This window comes from Melanotaenia boesemani, chromosome 13 (genome assembly GCF_017639745.1).
Source record: "Melanotaenia boesemani isolate fMelBoe1 chromosome 13, fMelBoe1.pri, whole genome shotgun sequence".
Taxonomy (NCBI): Eukaryota; Metazoa; Chordata; class Actinopteri; order Atheriniformes; family Melanotaeniidae; genus Melanotaenia; species Melanotaenia boesemani.
In genome coordinates, this window is record NC_055694.1 from 9,168,576 (window position 1) to 9,189,808 (window position 21,233).

At 36.9% G+C, this 21,233-nt stretch overlaps 1 protein-coding gene across 2 annotated transcripts in view; it reads left to right on the forward strand.

Annotated features, from left to right (window-relative positions):
* scube3 (signal peptide, CUB domain, EGF-like 3) overlaps nucleotides 1-21,233 on the forward strand; it is an 80,763-nt gene that overhangs the window by 9,016 nt on the left and 50,514 nt on the right. For both annotated transcript variants that reach the window (XM_042004098.1, XM_042004099.1), the window contains exons 2-3: nucleotides 14,474-14,596; nucleotides 19,697-19,822. In XM_042004098.1, coding sequence (XP_041860032.1) covers nucleotides 14,474-14,596; nucleotides 19,697-19,822 — 249 coding nt within the window. The remainder of the gene's footprint in view (nucleotides 1-14,473; nucleotides 14,597-19,696; nucleotides 19,823-21,233) is intronic.

Sequence of the window (21,233 nt, forward strand, 5' to 3'; positions counted from 1 at the left end):
AAGCTTGTCCACCGAGATAACTGGGGGCCCCTCCATCGAGGAAGCTCCTCCTAATGGGGAACAAGATGACACTCCAGGATTTCTTTGGGAAACTGATTGTTCATGCTGAAGTCAGTTCCCTGAAGCTGATTTCTTCCATGCTTCAATTCTTCTTTTTCTTTGTGGAGCACAAATTTGGTAGCTATTAGTCTTGGTCTGCCGCCCTCTGGTCTCTTCCCTCCCATGTGATGAATCTGATGGAAAAAGATGGCTTTAACATTTTCTTCTGGGAGTTTCAGAGGAACTGGAATAGACTTTTTTGACAGTTACCTGGGTATCCTCCTCAGCCTGTTCTGGGATCCCTGAAATGACCAGATTGTCTCTCATACTGCCTGTAGATCTGAGACAGTTTCTTTCATTTTTTTATTTTCTTCTGAGAGTCGGCTTACTCCTTTGTTGAGGGCCTTTACTGGCTCTCTGAGGCTGTTGTTCTCTGCTGCTAGAGCTTCCACCTGTTGCTGATGCATCGCCTGGAATTCCTGATGAAGATACTCCAGCAGGGCGTCGAAGCTGGAAAACTTCCCGTTTGTAATTTTGTTGCACTTTTGTTAAAATGACAATAAAGTTCTATTCTATTCTATGATGGAGATTAGGATATTCACCCTTGCTCTGGGGGATTCTTCATGCTGACTTCTCTTCGAGCTGGAGCTTTGGATGTTGACAGAGCTGTGTTGAGAGGCTGGTCAGATCCTCCTCTATGTGGGGTGTGAGTCACCAGGTTAGGTTTTTTGCTTTCTCTTTCCTCCTCTCCTTCTACTCTCCTCCGTGGATAAATTTAATGAATTATCAACTCATTAAAGATTTAGGTGATCTACAAGCATGTAGCCCTTTGTGTGTAATTTTCCACAATAATCACAGTACTGAAAATACTATAGTATTTGGAGTCATGGGTTGAACAAATTTAAAAAATTGGAAAATTTATAAATGCTGTTGTCTGAACAATGGGAAGTGATTAAAATTTATACTAGAGATTAAAAAAATGCCTGATGTATTTTATGGACGTTCATCAAGGTGCCTCACTGCTCTACTATAATTTGAGTTTATTTTACAATTCTGCTAATGACAGTTTTTAAGTGAACATGGGGGGAAAAATCTAAAAACTAGTACTACTGTCTGTCATTTTTGAGGAGTGCAACTTTTATTGTTATTATTTTTTTAAGTTAGTTTTATTTAAGTTTCATAAAAGAAATATTAAAAATGGGATCCGGCTATAACCCTGATGCGTTTCCAGTCCAGACAAATGTTGCTCTAGTTTTTTTAAGCAAAAATTGTAAACCTTTCCTGGTTTAAAATATTCATATATGCTACTGTAAAGTTTTTAATTGTATGTGATAAAATGCATCTTTAATATCTTTGGACGTGTTTAGACTATAATTCACATAGAGAAGAGAAGGTGTGAAGACTGCACACAGACTTCTGTGGGAACACTTTGAACCCTTCTGTGGACTTTTTTTTTTTTATCAACCAGTAAAAATAAAAAAAATAGATGGTTTTCAAAGATTTGACAGGTTTACTCAAATCAACAAATGAGGATTATTTGACTAATCCTCTCATTTTCTTCTGGTTCAAGTCATAGTTCAAGTCTGGTCCAAGTTCTGGTTTAAGTAAAAAAAAATAAAGTGACATAAAATAACTTTACTTTCTCTTGTGAAAATGATGTCCTGCATGCTGTCTTGTTTACATCTTCATCCTACCAGTTGATAAAGATAAAATGTCAGAACCCAAATTCCTGTTTTTCCAGATCCTCTCCAGATGAAATTGCCAGTTGCTTAAATGATAAATTTCTATTTAATCAAATGGTAATGAAAATGATTGTCTCCTGACTAAATGTATCTGCTGTTGAAAACAAGCAATGAAGCTATTTCCCTGCTTGATGCGAAGGCGCAAAGTTTTCATCTGGCATCCACTTACACAGTCTGATGTGAGATATGTTGGCAGTAATAACTGAGAGGTTGTTAGGCTTGTGATGCTTTTTTGAGGGAAATTTCATATGAAGCGAGTGTACTGTCTTTCGGTATTTTAATGATGTGCATGTCCAGTTCACGAAACTCCACATTTCTGAGCGTTAGCTGTTAATAGCTGCTTGACAGCTTACACAGACAACCATTCAGTTTATACCTCAGGTTGACAGGAAACAACTAAAAATATCACACTTGTGCTGTAATTGCTACATTGCTGTCTTTATAGTTGGTACTGTATCTGGCCAAAGCAACCACCAATGAATGTAATTGCTGTGTGCAGAGGGGAGAGTGTCATGTCAGTTAGCCCTGGTTGTATAAATATAAGGTATACAGCTGGACTAAGTGCCACCCTTCCCACATATAAAATAAGCTCCATGAGGCCAAGAAGTCATTAACAGTTAAGAACACATGCCAAGAGTGGTGAAAAATCACTTGAATAGTACAAATGAATTTCTTGTCGCTTTGGCTCTTAATGAAAGGCAGTTACTGGCTGTGCTTATTCAGCAAAGTAGACTTCTGACACTGAGCGAGCATCATGTCAGCTTCTCTCTTCGCCCTCTTAGTATTACTCTATGATTCACTTAATTACAGTAATAAGTGTTTTCCTTCTGGAGGTGGTCTAGAGGTTTGTGAGTCATAGTCTATTAAGGCCACACATGCTAAAGGAAAGGCACAACACCAGATGCTTGGTCTATGATCAAAATCACAGAGAACGGCCATTATTCATTCACAGAGCTCCGACTTGAGCTACCTTGAGAAATGTTTTATAAATGACGCAAGGTAAGTGGACTAGATCTTCACTCTGCAGTGAGGAGGCACATCTCTCCGTTTCCTTGGGAGCGTTACAAACACACACAAATATTCTGTATGTGTTGATGTGGGCTGGTTGAAATCTTGTTATAAGGAAACCCCAGGTACACATCCAGTATACATCAGGGTTTCTGTAATAACAGAAGCTAAATTTGCAGAATGAAAAATACATTTTTAGAATAACTCTTTATTTTGGTTGGAGAAGGTGAGGAAAATCATGAAAAGTTAGTTGAATGAATTTCCATATTAACTGACCTTAGATGAAAATGAACATTCAGTTGTGTGACTATGAATCATGCATAAGGGAAAAGCTTCTTTAGCAACTTTTTATTATTGCGCAAAACCCTGATTTAGAAATCCTTGTGAATGCTTGAGGTGCAGCGGTTGCTTTTTCAGCTTCAGATTACTTTTCAGGCAGTTGTGCTAATTATTATAGACTTCTAGGCTCTTAAATGTGAAAATTAGCGATTTCTTCAGTTGTAAAATTGAATAATAAAAGTAAATACTTTACTATTGATTGGGTTTGTTGAACAAAAGGAATATGAAATAATTCTGGTCATGAACGTTTAGATGCTTCACTTCATTATTTCTAAAACAAATGATTAATCAGTAAAATAAATTTCAGATAAATCTATTACTTTTTTTGCACTTTAAAAAAGTGAAAGGACTGAGAGAAAACAAATATTGCAAGACTTTGCAGCTAACGCGAATATATCCTGACATGTTGTCATGAGCATGGACCAAACGGAAAAAACACAAAACCCGGCACTTTCTTGCACAACTTAATGAGCTCTTTTATTCTCCCCTCTCTGCCTCCTGAATGTGAACGTCTTACAGAACTGCACTTTGTGATGCAGACTGTTTCTTTTACTGGGAATTTCCTCTTAAAAAAAGTACACACAAAGTATCTGTCTTTGTGTGTAAACGTACTGATTTACTTTTACAAAACAAATCATAATCATCCTTTTGTTTTTCATAAACATCATGAACAATGAGTAATTTATAAGTTATATAAAGTTAAGCACCTGAAAGTCTGCATACTCCTGTAAACAAGACTGGACAGTAAAAGTCTTTCCGCAGGTGAACATGTCCTGAACTCATGTTGCATGCTCTTCTCCATCTCCCTGTCACTGTTTGTTAAAACTGAAGCTTCTTACTTCAAGCAGGGAGGCACCGGAGGCTTTTGAAGTAGTTATTGCAGTATTTAAAAGCTCAGGATCAGTCAGTAGTCATGATTCCTAAATGTTTTAGAGTGTGTGAAGGATGAGTGTAAATATTCCGAATGGAAGCCGTGGATATTTTTATTCACAACTTTGTAGAGGCTTGCCAGACAGCCAACAGTGTGTCCCTTCATTAGCTAAGAGGGGGATCTGGGCAGTAGCTCTGGTGAGATGCCAAATCCCATGTTATGTTGGGAGTCTGCATTTAATCTGAACTTTTTTGTCCCTCTGTGGTTGGAGCTTGGCCTGTATGATGCCTTAAACAATGTAAATTGCACAGTAGGATGTGACAGATGTGGGATGGTTCTTTAATACCCCCAGCCTAAAGAAAAGGTTCTCATCACATTACATACACACATGCAGACATCGTAGTTGTGTCCAGCTATAAGTCTGGAGTCATATACCTGTAGTGTGTTATGATATATTTTAAACTTGCAGATTTCTTGACATTGCAAGTAATTTTGAAAGCTAATTGTGGTTGTAGAGTTTATGCAACCAGGCATGGATTTAAAACCCTTTATTAGAATAGAATAGAATAGAATAGAATAGAATAGAAAATACTTTATTAATCCCTTTGGAGAGTCCTCAGGGAGATTTGGGTATAGGAATATATAAATATATATAGCTATATTGCATATAGGAAATATCGTGTGCACTGACTAAAAGTGTTTTTCTTTTAACACTATTTTCATGTATAAAGACTTGTTTTTACTCAAAGGAAGAATTTTTGGAACAGCATGTAAATAATTGAGTTTTTTTTTGCATCCATCACATGTTAATATTCACAGCACAGAGTGTTTTAAGTTCAAATGTGTGAATATTTAAATGTTGAGATTATCTTTACAGCGGTTCTGGACTTTCATTTTCTTCTTGAATTCTTTATTTTTTTTCAGTATCAAAATATCTTTTCTGTGGTTTCAACACTTCAAAATTAGTACATAGAAAGATGTTTGCATTTATACTAAACAGCAGCTTGAAACAGTATGCAAACCTTTGGTTGTTTTGTCTCTAACCTGTTTGGAGAGCTCCTTGGTCTTCATTGGGTTGTTTGCTTGGTGGCACCATTTGATTATTATTGTTGCAGACTCTGGGCTTTTCAGAACGGTTGTGCATGTATACGGATAATGTTACTCACTATTTCACTAATTATGTGATTTCTAAAGGCAACTGGTAAAGCAAACCAACTTATTTAGGGTCTTATGTGATATGAAAACATATGCATGCACCGCTTTTTTTTTTCTTTTGTCATTTCTCCATTATGTTGTAATGCAAATCGAGAAATGGGGGAAATGCCAAGAAAGGGGGGGGGGGGGGGGGTGAATATTTAGCAAGCCACTGTAGAGTTGAACATCATATGGGTCATTTACAACAAATACAGTGAGGATAAAAGAGGTCTTACTGTGTGTTTTCACTGCACTGCTGCTCTGCAACTCCAGCGATTATCCAGACCTTAACCCCATCCTGCTCAACCGCAACCCAAACTATAGTGTAAGTGTGGTTCAAAGATGGATAATTACAATACTTTCCTTTGTAATTATACACAGTTTAACAAACACTGTAATCCCAGGAACACACTTTAATGGCGTTGAACCCAGCACCCTTCCTCCTACTGTGAAAAGCTAATGAAAATAAAGGATTAAATCTGAAAATGACTTTTTCAGGATTTTTTTTTATTTATCTACAAATGTCTGCATTATAGTGTGAAATGTTTCTGTCAGAAAAATATGGGTAAATGTTTTATAGCTCTCACTGACTGAATGCAACCCTTCACTTAGTATTTTTGTGTATTATTTTGGAGCTAGTTGCAGTAAATCTACAATCTTTGGGTGTCCCAGCTCCAATTGGTCTATTTCTGTATCTAAAGCAAGGTTGATGGGTCGGGGGGCCGTTTTGGGGCAAAGCAAACAGCGAGGGTCTCAGCACTCAAAGTAAACATTACCCTGTGTTTGAACTGCACACCTTTGGGCCTACAGTTCTTCCACACACTCATGCTCTCCCCTCTGAGTCTCATTCCTGCTAACACCCCTTTCAGAGAGCCGAGTTAAATGCACTGCTTATCCCGAGGCCTTTCCATAAATCAGGGAGGAAACGCACCTCTGACAAGGTCTCACCTCCACAGCTCTCTGCGGCACCTCTAACTTACATGTGGGACCTGCTTTTGAATAATGGAATAATGGCTTTTCAGAGTTACTAAATAATACTCACTACATCTGACGATTAATGTTTTTCCACCCAGAAAATTAAATCAAATTAAAATATATCTTTCTATATATACCCTCTAGTCTTCCTACCTAAGTCAGCTTTGCTGAACATAACGATGCATTCAGGGGTTTAGAAGTCTGACACATGGTAGATTTTAAAGTTTTATTGAGCATACAATAGAGCATGCAGTGAATCATTTCCAGAGCAGAGGAAACATTCTTCATTATCGTACAACTTGTACTCATCCAACAAAATGATTGAATTCAATCTTCCGAGAATGTCAGTGGGTTTAAACAGAGATCCAAGCCATTTGTGGCTTTAATATGCTGAAGTGCCGGAGCTAGAGGAGAGCTACAAGAGCAGCACTATTCAAAATGACACACTCCCTTGAGGAAACTGTTCAAACATCAGAGCATTACCCAACATATCTTTCTTCTTTGGATTTGTTGTTTTGACTTTGTTTATTCATCCTTGTCTTGAAGCGTTGCTTCATTCTCTGCTGCTTTAACTTGTTCCCAACAACTGTGATTCCTCAACATAAAAGAATGAAAAGCTCTCAGTGAAAAACACAATCTTTTCATCTCGGGCATGAGTCAATTACCAGAACAGCATTACTAAACACATTTTGCTCTGAGGATCGTCCCCTGGCCTGAACCAAAGAATGTATTGATTCTGACATGTTTATTTCCATGGCAAAGGCTCTTTGGGTTTCCAACAAAACCAGCACATCTAGCTTTTGTTGTCCATGTGTCTGCTGGAAGGCTCCCAGTTACTTTTATGGCTGGATTTTTAAACAGAACATGCTCTATTGTAATTTGTGGGCCAGAATTTCTTGATTTGTATTTATTTTTTTTTGTGAAACTCACACCAAAGACAGAGGGAGTGTGAGAGTTTCATCTGCTCATATGGCACAAAGGACTTGTTTCTCTTTACCCATCTGATTTCCAGATTTAACTAAACGAGCTTTGAATTCTATGAGGATATTTTCCACTGATAGTTCATTTACATTGTTACCTGTTTCTAATTTTAATACACTTTATAACTGTTAATCACGATTACTTGAGCTGACAGTGATCACATGGCACAACCGTTCCATCATTCTCCACCATTTGCATGTCGTGCTGCTGTTGTAATTTAATGAACAGTCGTTCTGTTTAAACAGATTTTTTTGCAATAATTTTATGAATTATGAGTTTCTAAAATTTGTTTGTTGAAACATGTACATTAGACATTTTAGCCAAAAAATACCCCAAACAGAAATCTAAACAATGGATTGAACCAGATTAAAAAATGTTACATTTCTTCATCATGGTGAAATCAAAGATTATATTATTTGTTTGCAGAAAACATTTATACAGAAAAGAAAAACTTTTAGGGAAGACTGCTGCAAAGAAGTTTGGTCCTGCTGCTTTGTGGGGGATATAGTGCTGCAAAGATGGCACATGTGTGAGGCTGATTTTAATTTATTTATGTTTCCTTAAAAAAAAGAGAGATGTAAACATAACCAGGAAAGCCAGGAGAGCCTAAAACATAATGAACACATTGTTTTGATGATCAACATCTTTCAGGAAAGTATTAACATAAATTTGTATTAACACTAACATGAAAAGAAGCTGTCAGCTTAAGTAACTCATCTTCACTTCACTGTCCACCTCTTGTGTTTTCTTTGCTGCTGTATGTATTTTTTTGGTGTCTGACACAACTTGATTTGCCATGGAGGGAAAACACCTTGCCGTAGTAGAACAAATACATGTAGTTATTATTATACAAAAGCTAACGTTTATTAATGTTTTTTTTTTCTAAGGTTGTGTACCAAAACAAACCAGTTAAATCCTTTCCCATTGTCTGTAGTGGCTTGTTTATCCTCTTGTCTGATGGCTACAACTTATCGGTCCAGTAAACTTATGCCTCCCAGTCAACAAGGACACTAGGACAACATGAAGGGACTGCATTACGCTGTATCCTACAGTGTGTTTTTGTTAATCATGACTTTATGAGGTCATTCCACAAGTTTACTATTTTTCTAGTTGACAGTAGAAATCTGTTTTACAGATGGTAAATTGATCAATCTAGTCTAGTTTTGTCAACAAATTGTTGCCGTCAGGCTCGGAGCCTCCATGTGAAATGTATTGGTTGGTAAATGTTTTATTTAGCTGTGGCCTCTCTTGTAACCTGAATAGTAGCATCTGGGCTGAAAATTAGCACATCCACCCAGGTGTTGTGTTCCCATCAATGAATTTAAAATCCTGGAACTATTGCACATTTTAATGGGACTGAAGCTGCCTAAATGCTTCAGCATCACATTCAAAAGCTAAATGTTAGTGGGTGTTACTGGGATTTTAATTGGTGTAAAAATTGAAAAATTGAGCCAGTTCTTGAATGCACGAAGCATGAACCTTAGAGGTTTTCATGCAAAAATAAAATGAAATCACACAAATGATATGGACCTTTGTCTTGATATGCAAAGTTTGTGGTGGTGGCTATTACATGAATACTTGAAATAGTGAATTACATATTGCAGAAAATGTTGGTTCAATTTGTTTGAGGAGGTGGCAGGTTTTGTTCAGTTTCAACGAGCTTAATTTATGCTTCCTAATTTTTGTTTCCAAATTTTCATATACATTGAAAATTAATCCCTCAGCTTTAATTGCATTTAGAACAGTCAGTAACACTTTTACTTTCATGTAAACCTATGTGTGTTTTCCAGAAAATATTTCTTTAACACTGCATCAGCTTAAGGAAGTCAGCTCATCAACACAACCAAGGTATTCCAGCTTTTGAAGGTTGTAAATCTAGAGGCCAAACACTCATGTTTCCTTCTGTAAGAGTCAACTTGGTAAAATGAGCCCTAGTTTTCTTTTGAGTTGTGTTCCTTTGGAGAGTAAGTGGTTGCAAAGTTGGTGAGTAAATATGCCTACATTATGTCACCAAAAAATTTAATCTCCATTAGAAATTATTCTTTTGACATCCTTTGAAATGTTTGCACTTCTCTGCACCAATTTGTGCATAAAGATTACTTTTGCATTATGTGATGTTTGATTCAGGGCCCTGCACCTGCTTTTTAAATCAGATTGTTTAAATCTTTTATACAGCTGTTTTTACAGAGTTGTAGAAAAAAGCAAATACTCTGTGCACCCCCTCTAATTTTTAGCACCCATCTTAGTTGATTGGGGACCCCAGGTTGAAGATCAGGTGTACAGCATAGTCTCCAGGTAGCCTGAAAGACACATGTTGTGACTACACTGCAATAGCTATGATTGGGCTACTTTCTTACCTTTGCTTACATGGCATATTCTTACCTGAATTATGATGATAATTAGTTTTAAAATAGTGTCAGTGCATCAATGCTGAGCCAACAACCAATATTCTGCCTGTGTAGCCAAATTAATTTTGTGTTGCAGTAATTTCAGTAACAGGGACTGTTATTACCTCTGCTTTGGCGGCGGTTATGTTTTCTTTGGCGTTGGTTTGTCTGTCTGTATGTTAGCAATATAACTCAAAAAGTTATGGATGGATTTTGATTAATATTTCAGGAAATATCAGAAATGGAATAGGGAACAAGTAATTAGATTTTGGGGGTGATCCAGATTACTGTCTGGATCCAGGAATTTTTAAAGGATTCCTTACTATTGGGAGATGGGGATAATTTTCCATTACAGCTTCTTATTGAACAGATAATGGCCAGAATCATTGTTACGAAAAATAATAATAAAATAATAATAATAATAATGATAATAATAAAATTACAAGTTGACATTATGGTAGATGTTAAATACACTAACAGTGAACCCAGATTGCAGCCATTAGAGAAAATGCAAATTTCCTCAATAACTTTAGGACTTTTATAGCCATTTGCTTCATTCTGGTGTCTGACGGTATGTTTTCAGGGTCAAGGATTCTAAATAAGATATGGCATCTATCCTGATGATGGAAATCAATAGTGATTTTAGCTTGAAGTATACACAAGATTGTTGGCATGGGGTTGGTGACTGGGTGGGGTTTTTCTCAGGCGAGTGACCTATGGGAGTCTGCAATCTCTGAGGGCTTCTAGTTCAACTTGTAATTATTCCTCATATATTCATAAAACCTGAGTTACAACCAGCAACTTCTCCTACCAGTCACCATGTTTAATGTGCAAAAAGAAACTTATCGGAGCACCAGTGAGATTTAGGCTATACTATAGGCTTTTTTGTTGCATTTAGCTTTAGTTACATGATTTCACCAGCTTAGGTGGTGCTGGCAAGAACAGAGGCTGTGGTATTTGTTTAATACTATAAAAGAGAAGTCATCGTTTATAATTTCTCAGAAGTTATTAATCACAGCACGGTAGTTATATAACATTTAAGGCACTAACAACCCTGTGCTGTTCTTTTGCATTTAGTAATTGCCTGAAGCAATAAAAACAGACTGGATGCAAATTTAACTTGTATAGGAAGAGAGGCGTGGTGAAAAAGTGATTATAATTGACTTTAGCACTGTTTATATGATAATTGTGGGATTTATTCTGTATGGATAAGTTTCATTTTTCTGTGAATTTCATTTGCAGTTTCTGACTTTGAATGCTTCAAAAGTGCAAATGTGTGTATCTGTGAGTGTGTGGAGTAAAGTAGAAGTGTGAGAGCTAGCTCCCTTGCAGATTGGAAAGATAAAGTGAACTGATGCTTCAGATGGGGCATTAATAACCAGATGAATAGAGGGGTTCTTTGAGTTTCTGGCGTAATGAATCTCACCATAGAGATTTGGCACCAAGGGACCTGACAGTAAGACAGAAATTTTGTTGTGATTAATACCCCCCTGTTGGAAAATACTTTCTCACACGGCCTTCCATGCTTTTATCCTACAAGACAGTGTGTATGGAGAATGCACCCGGGCTTGAAAAATCATCTTTTTTTGCTTAATATAAATCAGTGCAGGATTCAAGGTGCTCCTAACATTAGCTGGCTTTATAGAAACTTTGCAAAATGTGCCACACCTTCCCAGGTGCTATGTTACATACAGATACTGCAACACCCAACAGACTCATGAAACTTGAAAAAATCAAAACAAGAATAATACAGTAACTGGAAAATACCTATATGCTGTACACATATGCTGTGCAGTTTCTGGTATCAGTTTATTTTCTTAAGTGTGTATATTCCCTCTGTTTGCATTTCCCTTTCTGTAAACTTAATTTTGACAATATTCATGCTGTTTATGTCACACCACAATGAGATGGTGAAACAAACTGCTTAACTTAGTATGGAAGGTCAGGATGACTGATGACTGCAGTTTTTTCCTGCCTCTTTCCACATTAATAATGTCTACCAACGCTCTATTCTAATTTAATTTTTCCAACTCTTTTTTTCCAACTGCTGTCTGAAAACATATGAGTGGTGGATGTTTCTTCTCAGCTTTTCTGCCAGTTAGCCCCTGTGGCCCCTCACAGTGCTGCAATGAAAATGTCTCTGAAAGAAATTTCCCTGTAGATCACCTCTGTTAAAGAGGCACACCTAATTCCAGCAATCGTTAGTTATTCCTCCTTTTATTCAGACATCTAAATCATAATTTGTTCAAAATTACCAGGACCCAGAAAGGTTTTGTTTGTTGAAGATCAAAGTTTTTTTTCTAGTAATTTATCCATAGTGTTACACTTAACAAGTTAAAAAAAAACAGGTAGTAAGAAGACAGTAATGCCTTGCTCCTCTCTCACCTCTGCACAGCTGGCCAACACGGAGAAAGTATCGTGTGAGAATGCCCTGCACTCCATTTAATCTCAGAAAGGGTTGCCGATGCTATCTGATGATCTGACATGTAGTTCAAACAGATCATAAATCCCACTTAGTGCAGTGAGTGAGCTTGAACATCCAGGCAGGGCCAGCAGGATAAATAGTAGCACACATGTTCAGTGGGTTGACCAATGTGGAAACAAACCCAGGACCAAGGCAACTTTATTAGCTAGTGGGCTCATGGAGAATTTTTAATTAAAGTGAGTCGGCTTAGTCTTTGCATCTGGTTCCTCATAACACAGCCACCTGGTGCTGCCTGGTTTAGTTGTCTCTGGCAGCTCTTTAAGTTTCTCAGAGGTTTTTGTTGCTATGTGATGAAAGTAGTAAAGGGCTCATAGGAAATGAGATTTGGAAAAAAATCTCTATTTCTTCTAATCTTCTATTTTTTTTAAATAATTTATCTTTTTTTTTAATTTTGTTGTCAATATATGGAAGTGTGGTGCGAAGCATGTGGCACACTGCTTAGTACTAAAGGATCTGTAACAAGCATTAATTGGCACGAGTCTAAAGAGTATTAAGAATGTTTGTTTGACACTTGAAAAAAAGACCCCTAATGTAACAGAATGAAACAGGACTTTTAAAATGCATGTAAAGATGGAAGTCCAACTAGATTTATATGAAACTGTAGCACTTTAAATTAGATAAACACACTCAGATAAAGATAAATCCAATACTGTCAACTAAACTCAGATGAGCCATACTCAGATGAGTGCTCCATACAGTCTCCAAAGTTACACCTTTTTGCATCTTTATTAAAAACAGTAAAGTATCAACGTATTAATATATTTAAAATCCCCATAAGGTGATTCTCATTCACATCTTGTGTTCTTTCGGTCTGGAAAAAATGATCAGAAATTGCTTACACATTACATCTGACCGTCAGCTGTGTCACTTGACAGTCAGATGAAGCATTTCCAGACTGTGGTTCTGCTTTAAAAAATTTTTGATCAGATCACTGTGGCATCCTCCAACAAAATCATGATTCAAGTAAATTAAAGTCAACATCTGTCCATTAAATCTGGGGACACTTTGATGATCTCCCACAATGAAAGCTGGAAGCTGCAGAATAATTAGATTGATGAGCTGGACATACTGCACCTTAGTCAAAACTCAATTTTCATGCAAGTATACTGGGACAATGGTCCAGTTAATGACCAAGTTGAACTCTACTCAACTATGCATGTAACTGTGCACTGACTGATTCTTTTTTTTTTTTTTTGGTACAGAATTCAGAATTTTGCTCTCTATTAGCTTGTCATCATATGAGGCTGTCCTTTGCTCAGATAAAACCCTGGTCATAAACACTCTTAAACGAGTCTTGAATGCATGAGTGATTGAAAGTGTTGCACTTTACCAATGCATTCATCCCTCCTCATACCTCTTTATGAGGTTTTTGTATCTTATTAAAAATGCTTAAGGTTAATGTCTGCTCAGATAGTGTTGTATTATAAGTAGGGCTGTCAAATGTTTAAAAATTTTAATCAGAATAATCACAGCTTACAAACAGCAGCATCACCCAAAGTAAACAGCCGTTGATAAAAAAATAAAATGTATATATCATTTGTTCATTCTTCACTTTTTTACAGTAAAAAATCTATTTAGTTGTAATAATCAGTTCAATATTTCAGAAAATCTAGACCTTAAAAAAAGGTCTCATTTTCCTGGTCAGTGGAGTTTAGGCATCCTGCAATGTCACTTCTTTCCGCTGCAGACTTAATGTCCTGCAGGGATAGGGAGGTATAGCCAACATGCTAAGTTTAGGAGTTTAGGTTGCAGGTCATTTCCCATTGGGATCAGGCAGCTCCTGCAGAGGGCCTGTGATAAGAGTGAATTTTGGGAGCTATGTAAACCTTGTTAAGCTGCCCTTCCTCTGTGTGCAGGGGGGTAATCCTAAACACCTGGGCTAGTTAACTGGAATTTGGTGGGATTAGGGGCTCTGTGAAGGCAAACTTGATCATGCTTCTGGTTAAATCCATTTCCAGTCTTATCCTTCCAAATTCCCTTATTTATATTTCAGGGAGTTACACAACAGATACGTTTTTCTATGAAGGAATTTTTTGTCCCTAAATCAATTATTCATGCTTGAGTACTAGATAAGTATAAGAAAATGTGGTTCGTCTGGGCTTGAACATTCTTGTTTACTTTTTTTTTTTTTATTAATATATTAATATTGAAATATGTATTTTTAATCCCCCAAAACAGCTGCTGGTCAAAAAGTCCTTTACAGCCTTACTAGCTGCAGGGATGGCAGACTTGGTTTGTTGGTCAGTGTTGATCCAGACTGAAATATCTATACAACTTTTGTATTATTTGTAAAGAGTTCATTTTTGCTTTTTTGTGTGTTTTCATTTTCATTGAAAGTAGTGATCAAATGTCGCTGAATTACATGGAGTTTGACAGTTATCTTTGATTGTAAGGGTAACACAATCATCAAGTAAGCTTTAATAACTTGCTGATTTCTCTCTTGTTCTTCTAGATGTGGACGAATGTGCAAAGTCACTTGACAACTGCAGCATGGATGCCATCTGCCAGAACACCCCAAAGTCATACAAATGTATCTGCAAGTCAGGCTATAAAGGAGATGGCAAACGTTGTGAAGGTAAAAGTCTGACTGGTTGCGGCTCGTTTTCAGCTGGTGATGGGAGACAGAATTTTCTGTTCATTTCTGTGCAGTGTGATGCCTTATATATCTGAACCTCAGCCCCAGGCAAGTGACAGGCTTGATAAGAGCTTCTGCCTCAGTTAATATAACTCATTAGCTTTGCAATTTTCTCAAATAGGGAGGAGGGACCAGGAGAGAGCTGCAAACGGTGGTAGGGGGGAAAGCCAGGTGCAGAGTGCTCCTTTGTGACAAGATGAAATGAAGCAGTAAATTTCCTACACATGTTTGAGGAGAAAATTAAGATAGCGGCTGAAGCAGCAGTCAGAGACCCTGCCAAGCTGTCAGGGATATTTCCACAGCCAGAGGCAGGCCATAGAATCCCTGACACAGGTCTGTTTTTCTAGCCTTTTTCAATGTGCACAAAGCCCCCAGATCATTATATCCAACAATTTTTATTACCACCATTACAAAACCATATTTCACAATGCCCTTTTTTTTAAACCAGTATTATTCTTTCATTTACTTGACCGGGTGCTTTTCATGGCTTTGTGCCTGTGGGTCATAAAAGTTGGTTTTATTGAGTCTATTGTAAAATATTTGCATGGCAAGGTTTCTATTGAACTGAAGGTTAGTTTAATTGATGGATTCTCAAGGTTGATACAAACAAAAAATAAATAAACAAAATCTAGAAAAAACACACAACTATCTGGCTGACTGCTGATTGACCTTTCATAATAATTTTGTGTGCTGCACCAAGCTTTCACCGATTTGTTTTCAAAGTGGACAGGAGAAAACAGGAAGTGAAAACACACTTATCAGACTTTTCTATAGTTGACATAATTTAGAAGAAAGCACACATTTCTTTTAGGTCTTACAGTTGGAAGTGGAAGTGTATATCAAAGTAGAAATAATTACCGAGTTTAAAGGAACTACCAGGGTTGTATCCATCCATCCATCCATGGTGAACTAAAACTACTTGTATCTCCATAATTCTTAGATAGAGGAAGGTAGTAACAGCCCCTCAAAGACTCCTGTTATAACTTGCTGCCTGGCCAAGTTAAGGAGCTTTAGTCTAAAAATGTGACCAATAGGTTGAACAGTGTGAGGAGAAATTTGCTGAAGGGCAACCTCTCTCAAACACAGCCTTCAATGTTGCATACATAGCCAAACTGATGCCACTTCTTAACAAAGCATGTTGGACTGATTACATTTCGAAAGAAAAAAAAGAGTACCTGACGGCCTCTCAGCCATGCAGACAAGATTTTTTTGGTTTAACAACCTCAAGAGGTAACTGTCTAGCCTATATTTGTTTTCCGAGTAAATTGGAAAAAATACCAAAGTATCAAATAACACAACATTAATTTAAGCATGCTTTATTATTGAATTACAATTCCACAGAATTGACTACTTTAAAACTTCGCACCAAATTATTTTTTGGTTACTACAAATTATATTAAGGCCTCATATAATTACAAATTTGCTCAAATAGACCAATAAAGAATAAATTCCATACAGATTTAAAATTCAATCTTTTATCATACAACCATAGTTTGAGAAAAGATGAGATGCTGTGTAAAATGTGAATGACAACAGAACTCAACGATTTACAAATTTCATCAGCCCATATTTTATTCCCGATAGAACATAAACTACATGTCAGATGCTGAAACTGAAACATTTTACCATTTCAAGGAAAATATTAGCTCATTTTGAAATTTGATGTCAGCAACACATCTGTAAAAAGTAGTTCCAGAAGTGATGTGAACCATTGTGTAGCATTCCGTCTTTTAACAACTGTCTGTTAACGTCTGGGAAGTGAGGAGACCCGTTACTGAAGTTTTAGGAGAGGAATATCGTCCCATATCCCCCAAAGGTCTTGACTGCAGGCAGGCCAGTTCAGCACCCGGACTCATCCCCTGTGAAGCCATGCTGTTGTGATGTGTCATGGCTCTGCAGAGGAGTGACTTGAAGGCTGATCTCAGGCGAAAGAAAAATGATTTATTTAACAAAAAAAGGATTGTAGGTGAAGGCAAAATCCAAACCTTCATGTAAGTAGAGGGGGCTTAATCCCTCAGGGAGAGCTGTTAAAAGACTGGCAAAGAATGGCTGAATGTTTTAATGCTGGAGTTTGATGAGGTGATCAGGGGCTAGGTGTGCTCAGCCAGAAAGGAAGCCAGCGAGACAGGGCATGACAGTATGTGGTTTAGCATTGTTTTACTGAAATCTGCAAGGCCTTCCCTGAAAGAGATGTCTTAAAGGGAGCAGATGTTGCTTTAAAACCTTCCCCTCTATTTTACAGCACTGATGGAGCTTCACAGATGTGGAAGCTGCCCACCACATATCCATTAATGCAACCCCATACCAGCACAGATACAAGCGCACAGAGATTCTTCCTGATTTTCTAAATTTTTTTTACATTATTATCAGAATAAGAATCAGATGTACTTCATTAATCCCAACTGCAAAATTTCAGTGTTAACACCAGCATAAATGTCAGAGAGAAAAAAGAGTCAAATTAAATTGGAAGATGCAAAAATACTTTATACAGAAATAGAAAAGATAAGAGATGTGAAAGAAAAAAATACGATGTGTTGCTGCCATCAAATTCAACATATTTTCAATTATTTCTAATGTTTCTATCAAATGGTATAATGTCTCTGTTTCAACATCTAATATGTTGTTTTTGTTCTATCGGGAATAAAATATCATCAATCATGTCGCTACTTTAATTTACTTTCATAAGCTGGCAACTGGCATGTCTTGATAAAATACTGATGTGAAATTAATTTTATTCTTTTTTTGTAATATTACACAAAGATGGTACATTATCTTCTGTTTTATAGGTCAAAAAATAATCAAACTGCCTAAAAATACATTCTAAAAAAGTAATAAACAAAATCTTTTGTATATTTGCATAATCTATAGTATATAAAAGTACAAAAATATTTAATATGGGAGATGGTAAATGCTCTGCTAATGTGTAACTTTCTCCAAGTTCTTCGAGCAAAAATCAAGTTAGGATGGTCACACCACATGATATTTTGACACTTTAATAACAGAAAAGTTTTTTTTTTCACAAGTTTAAATAGTTAAAGTTGGTACCTCTCACATATATGACCTATGTATTCTTTTTATGCATTTTTTCTTAAACTGCAATGTAGGCGTCACATCACTGACACACGTTCTGCTTTCACCTTGTCACAATAGGATATTGAGTTTCAACTGAATAGGAAAAATGAAATTAAAAGTCATAAGGCTGCGTTAAATGTGGGGGAAAACAAACAAAGTACTTTCTAAGTAGACTGTAAATAGACATTTTAAAGGTTGCATTGTTTGACATGACAGTAAATGTGAACAAATCAGTCTAAATGGGCCAGTAAGTGCCGACTGGAAGTACCCTGTTCTAAACCCACCTTGTCTGGCTGTCTTCAGTAAGAGCTCCTCAACCATCATCACAACCAAAAAGGATAACCACACTTAGCCTCTCTCACCAGTCTGCTCTCTGTCTTTCTTTCATTTTTTCAGTTTTAATAGCCAGAGCTGAAAACCCTCAGGGTTAAATCAACATATCATTCTCATGGCCAATATTTGTATTTTATTAAGTAATGACTGACAGTTCGTTCATAGTGTGAGTACTTTCAAAAATGCCCAGGGCCAAGTTTTTAAAGATGTCTTTCTGACTTATTGCACACATATGGACTAATTTGATTTGGCTTAATAACTTAATTTATTTTACTCTTGGCCAAGTATATGATTTGTAATGATAGCTACATATTTTGCCACTGACTTTATCCGTTGTGTCATGGTAGAGAGGTTTTTATTGTTCTGTACTGAACAAAACCCTGTTGACACTTTTACATCCTGCCAACAACAAAATTCCAAGGGGAAAAAGCAACGTCTTGGCATGAATCAGGTCAAGTTTTAGGGTATTAAATGTGGCATAAAACCTTAGCAATCAGTATTAAACTTTAAAAACAAAACCGTAAAATCAGTGAAACTGTGGCATATACTCAAGTTATATCAGTAGCAGGTGAATCAACTAATTGCCAGAGCTGTTTCATTCTCTGAAGTACTCTTATGAGTAAAAGAGGAGCATTCAGGTCACCTAAGCTCTGTAAAAATGAAAATGCTTAAGCACACACATATATTAAATTGAATAGGACAATAGATGTTAGCGTTCTTTGCATGAAGACTATATAACGTCTGCTAGGATGTTGTATAATTTTTGCTTAATCATTACTAAAGTGGGTGCACCTTGTGTTGTTTTAGGGCGTTGTGCTTTGGACTTTTTCTTAAAAATGAGGTTACTCAGGTTCAAACTGCTAGATCAGCCTCTAAAATCATATTTGAATTCATTTCTAGTCCTCATAGCCAAATAATAAATATATCTGTCCATTGCATATAAAAAACACAGTTTTATTCAGATTAAACATTAAAATAGATTGTATTTCAAAGTATTATAATTTGTTTAATTTAATAAATTTGACCAAAAATGGTGGTGTAATTTTGTAGAGGATCAAATTTAGGTACAATAACAGCTAATTGATTATCTTTGATGTGCGACTCAGTTGTTGTTTAGGTCCACCATCTCGATTCTTTTTTCTTTTTCTACCTTACCTTACACTGAATTAGATTATTCCAGCCAAACAAAACCTAACCAGTTGCACTGGAAGTAATGTGAGTGCAAAAAATGGTGTTCCATCCCTTTGCAGAATGCAACATGCCTTGATGTACCTTCTCATTTTTTAGAGTATAGTAGTACCACTGCCAATAGTTTAAAAAAAAAAAAACTTGCCCACTAAATAAAGTTTTTTTTTCTTCCATTCAAGAAATACTTTTAATCTCTGATGCTTTAAGCAGCAAAGCTAATTTTTTTTAATCCATCACTGTAGAAGCTTGTAATCGCCAGCGTAAGACTCTGTCTTGTTTAAACTGCCATTGATTGACTACAAACAAAATATGAATTTGTATTTAACAAAAATTATCCTCTCATCAAGTCTGGCAAAAAAAGAACAAGATTAGGATTGTTTCCTTGTTGAACTATTCCGGTAAGACTGCATAAATTATGTATGCTCACACCTCGTCTTCTCTCTGTAGATGTTGATGAGTGTGCGACTGAATACAATGGTGGCTGTGTCCATGAGTGCATCAACATCCCAGGAAATTACAGGTGCACATGCTACGATGGCTTCCGGTTGGCGCATGATGGACACAATTGTCTAGGTGAGTGTATTTCTGCTGCAGCTGTGTGTGTTCAAGTGACTTTTCGCCTGCCAGATGCTAAAACACAGATGCATTTTACAGCAGATGTAAATGTGTAGCTGAGCGCTGTTAGGACAGCATATATTAAACTGCATATGTCAAGTTTCAAACTCAGCCTGATGTAGCCCATGTAGCTGCATAAATCCTTTGCTCTGCACGTCTAATGTCACATCATAGATGGTAATGTATGTTTTAAGGTTCAATTGAGCACTTATTAGACTGCTGATTCAGATATTAGCCATTTCCTTGCTCACATAACAGGTAGTTTCCACACATGTTTCCAGAAAAGGAAAACTGAGACTCATTTTTTTTAATAAAAAGTCAGAAGAAAATGTGACAATTTATGAAAAGCTTGACCCTGAACTGAGAGCTCAGAGTGTGAGCCGTGAGTTGACATGCTTTCCCATGGTTTAAAATTTCACCAGTGTGCCATTCAAACTAGCTTCACAGCAGATTTGCTACACTTAAAAGGTTATAAAATGGAGAAAATATTGCACTCTTCCTGCTGCTGAAATCTACTTAACATAGACATCATTTGCCCACTCCCATTCCATTTTTCTGTCCTGCTCCTTCTCCCCCATCCACCCGCCCCAGGTTCCTTTTGTTTTAAAACCCTGAAGTCAGAACCTGTAGCTACTCAGAAACCACTTAACTCTTGGTTATAACTCGGCATTATGCATTTCACTTAATGTTAAAAGGCCAAATAACCCCAACTGTCCAGTTTGTTTAGGGGAGTAAGTAAAATGCTACAGAAAGTTTTACTTTCAGATATAGATAATAGAAAAATGTTTCCGCAGTCAACAGTGTTTTGTGATTAAAGTACCTTTACATGTGGGCATACAAAGCAACACACCCCCACATTTACCTGGTGAGCTACATGTAATGCTGGGATTTAATGGCACTAGAAAGGAAAACACATCTTTAAATCACTTGTAAACCTGTTCTTTCTTGACGATGAACCTGTGCCTCTCTTGTATTTCTGTCTTTCTCTGCTTCCCTCTCACTCCCTGCGTCTTCATCACTTGTATCTACAGAGTAAAGAACTGCTATTTTCCATGTCATTTAGCAATGGCGTTCAGCTGTGCACGGATCATTTGCTGTGCCGCGGATCAGCTCCTGCCTTGCATGCAGGTGTGTAATTGCAATATATGGTTGTGTGGATGCTGCTGTTGCATCACACGGAGTTGCATCCATCGATCCCTTTGATAATTTGTCATAGAACACTTACACGATCAAACACAGAAAGAGCTTTTGCCCCCCACCATCTGCCATGATTATTCTTTTTGTTTTTTTCCTTCACAAGCGACCTGTTAGTAAGAGGGCAGACTTGAAAAGAAGATGTAGACGAGGTTTAAAATTTCTTTTATATTCC